This window comes from Stegastes partitus, unplaced genomic scaffold (genome assembly GCF_000690725.1).
Source record: "Stegastes partitus isolate 25-593 unplaced genomic scaffold, Stegastes_partitus-1.0.2 Scaffold1587, whole genome shotgun sequence".
NCBI lineage: Eukaryota > Metazoa > Chordata > Actinopteri > Pomacentridae > Stegastes > Stegastes partitus.
The window spans coordinates 70,869-74,081 of record NW_007579318.1 but is presented as its reverse complement, the minus strand read 5'-3'; the positions used below and the strand labels follow the sequence as shown (position 1 = coordinate 74,081).

Sequence of the window (3,213 nt, the reverse complement as noted above, 5' to 3'; positions counted from 1 at the left end):
CACAACACTAACACAATGCTAGCATATCAGTAACAGGCTAGCGGTGGTGTCTGATGAGCAGGACTGTGTGTTTAACAGAGGAACAAGGAGCTGGAGGAGTTTATAGAAGCACAGAAGCGACAGATCAAAGAGCTGGAGGAGAAGGTAAACCCAAAGAGACACACAACAAACACAAACATGTTTGTACAGCTTTACAATGCTTCTTCCATCACCGTGGCAGCACATGTACATAACACATCAGTTTCCTGTGAATTGTACTAACTCTACACTTTGTGTCTCTCTTTCAGTTTCTATTTCTGTTTCTATTCTTCTCTTTGGCCTTCATCCTCTGGTCCTAGCAGCAGGTCAGTTACACATTTACCTGGAGTTCACCTGTGATAGCTCCACCTAGTGCAGATGTTCAGGTGTGACTGTTGTCCTCCACAGCCAGCAGCTGGACCTTGAGCTCGGTCCAGGTCGGACAGGTGGGTCAGAAGGTTTCAGGGTTGGAAGCAGCAGCTCACTACCTGAGCCTTCCCTGCTGTCAGCCAATCAGAGCAGAGCCCTGCTGTCAGCTGAGTCTGCAACTGCTGCATCACACCTTCCCAGAATGCCACTGTGCTGCATCGGGATGAAGGATGGTTTCCACGGTAACAGAAGGACATTGTTCAGACCGTAAGCTCACACCTGAAAAATCAGCTGATTCACTCAAACTGGTGCTGCAATTATGGTGCTAGCGGAGCTAGCTGCACTGCTGTCAGCTAAACGTTGCACAGTGTTAGCTTTGCTAGCATATTTTAAATTATACCAGCTAAGTTATCTGACTTCATGCAGTTAGCTCAGCTGGTTGGCCTCAGTGTGGAGTTAGGGAACCGGGTCAGCAGGGCTTGATCAGAAGCCCAGCAGAGGGCGCTACGTCACATTGCGAACACAGAGGGAGAACATCAGCAGCTGTCCAGATAGGAGGTCTACAAATGATTCTTTGTCCTGATTGACTGTCCACCTGAAAGATGCAGTTTGCTACCGTAGAACCAGCAGAGCTGTGGTTACAGTCTGCAACCTGCCTGGTTCATCCTGGGACCCAAAGCTGATGGAGGAAACATCTTCAGGACATCTGGAGGTCTGCTGGAGGTTCAAGCTGTGATGACACCAGAGAACTCTCAGAGTACAGAACCAAACAGAATATGTTTCATGTCCAACCAGGTTCAGCTGATCCAGATAGACCGGGTTCAGCTGGTCCAGATAGACCGGGTTCAGGTGGTCCAGATGGAGCAGGTTCAGGTGGTTCAGATAGAGCAGGTTCAGCTGGACCAGATGGACCGGGTTCAGGTGGTCCAGATGGACCATGTTCAGGTGGTCCAGATAGACCGGGTTCAGGTGGTCCAGATGGACCGGGTTCAGGTGGTCCAGATAGACCATGTTCAGGTGATCCAGATAGACCGGGTTCAGGTGGTCCAGATAGAGCAGGTTCAGGTGGTCCAGATGGACCAGGTTCAGGTGGTCCAGATAGAGCAGGTTCAGGTGGTCCAGATGGTCCAGGTTCAGCTGGTCCAGATGGAGCAGGTTCAGGTGGTCCAGATGGACCGGGTTCAGGTGGTCCAGATAGAGCAGGTTCAAGTGATCCAGATGGACCGGGTTCAGCTGGTCCAGATGGACCGGGTTCAGGTGGTCCAGATAGAGCAGGTTCAGGTGGTCCAGATAGACCATGTTCAGGTGATCCAGATAGACCGGGTTCAGGTGGTCCAGATGGACCGGGTTTAGCTGGTCCAGATGGACCGGGTTCAGCTGGTCCAGATGGACCAGGTTCAGGTCCAGATGGACCGGGTTCAGCTGGTCCAGATGGACCGGGTTCAGCTGGTCCATGGGGAGGTTTGACAGAGTCATTGGCTCACACTGATGGGAGGAAGAACAGCATCAGCTGACTGGTGATGGAGGATAATTTCACAGAAGAACAGAAGAAGAACCGATGATTTCACACCTTCTATGATTTGTTAGTACGATATGAACTTATGCACCTTTTGTTCTGCTGCTGGAGATCAGAACACTGACAGTACAGTCCAACAGAACGTTTACAGATAGAACAATACTTCATGTTTTGTACTTTGGTTAGTTTTTAATGTTTGTTTTGAAGCTGTGCAGGTCGGTGAGGTTCTCGTCCATCTTTAGTTGACGTCAGCAGTTTGATGTTTCAGTGCCAAACTGTGGAGGTGGAGGACAGAGAAGATCAGCAGCAGCTCCACTGTCTCTGTGTGAATTATCTTCCTGCAGCATCCTCGCTGTTCACCTGAAGCAGGTTCAACTCGAGGAGTCTGTTGTTGTTGTTTTAAACCTGGATGTTGTACTTTTATTATTCCAGATGATATTTTTCTATCCCTCCTGTGAGTCGGAGCTCTGTGAACATCTGAAGAGAAGACTGGCAGTTCAATGTGATTAAAAATGGTGGAAATGACAATAAAGACAAACTGAGTTTGTGTTTCTTTCTGCCACGGGGGAGCCTTGATTATGTTTTTATGTGCTCATCTGATCCAAGTCATTTAATATCTGCCAATACAGAACCTCAGTCGGACCCCTGGTGCTGATGACACACACTTAAAATACATTTGCTTTGTTGAAGCCGAGCTACCTGGTTGTTCCACCAGGTGGAGCCTCTTCCTGTTTAACACTGATGATGAGACACTGAGGTGATCCCAGCTTGGTGCTACATGTGAAGCTGTTTGAGTGTCTGTGCTTGTGGTTGCTGTGGCAGGCTCAAGGTCTTTTATTGTTTCAGGTCCAGCAGGACGGCCCGAGGGCAGAAGCTCCTCCTCATCCTCTCTGTTTGCCTTCAGGCAGCAGTAGCGCCGCCCTGGTGGCAGCAGAGAGAACAGTCTGGGGCTGGGGTGGGTGGCTCACTGAGATCTTCCTGCCTTTAACCTGCATCGTTTGGTGTTGTTGTCCTGCATCCATCAGATTGTCCTCCTCGTTGTTGTTGGAGATCAGACCCACCACTGCTGTCATCAGCAGACTTACTGATGGTGTCAGAGTGTGATGTGGACAGGCAGCCATTGGTGTGCAGTGAGTCCAGCAGAGGGCCCAGCACACAGCGCTGGGGGGCGCCGATGGTCAGGGTGGTTCCCCACTCGGACCACCTGTGGTCTGCTGGTCAACCAGCTGCAGACCCACCTGCACAGGGAGGAGGAGAGTCCGAGGTCCTGCAGCTTAGTGACCAGTCTGGAGGGGATTCTGGTGCTGAAC

At 50.5% G+C, this 3,213-nt stretch overlaps 1 protein-coding gene across 1 annotated transcript in view; it reads left to right on the top strand.

Annotated features, from left to right (window-relative positions):
* Positions 1-338, top strand: part of jakmip3 (Janus kinase and microtubule interacting protein 3) — a 20,827-nt gene extending 20,489 nt beyond the window's left edge. The window contains exons 18-19 of the mRNA XM_008300775.1: positions 79-144; positions 288-338. Of these exons, the coding sequence (XP_008298997.1) occupies positions 79-144; positions 288-338 (117 nt within the window). The remainder of the gene's footprint in view (positions 1-78; positions 145-287) is intronic.
* The last annotated feature ends 2,875 nt before the right edge of the window (positions 339-3,213 follow it).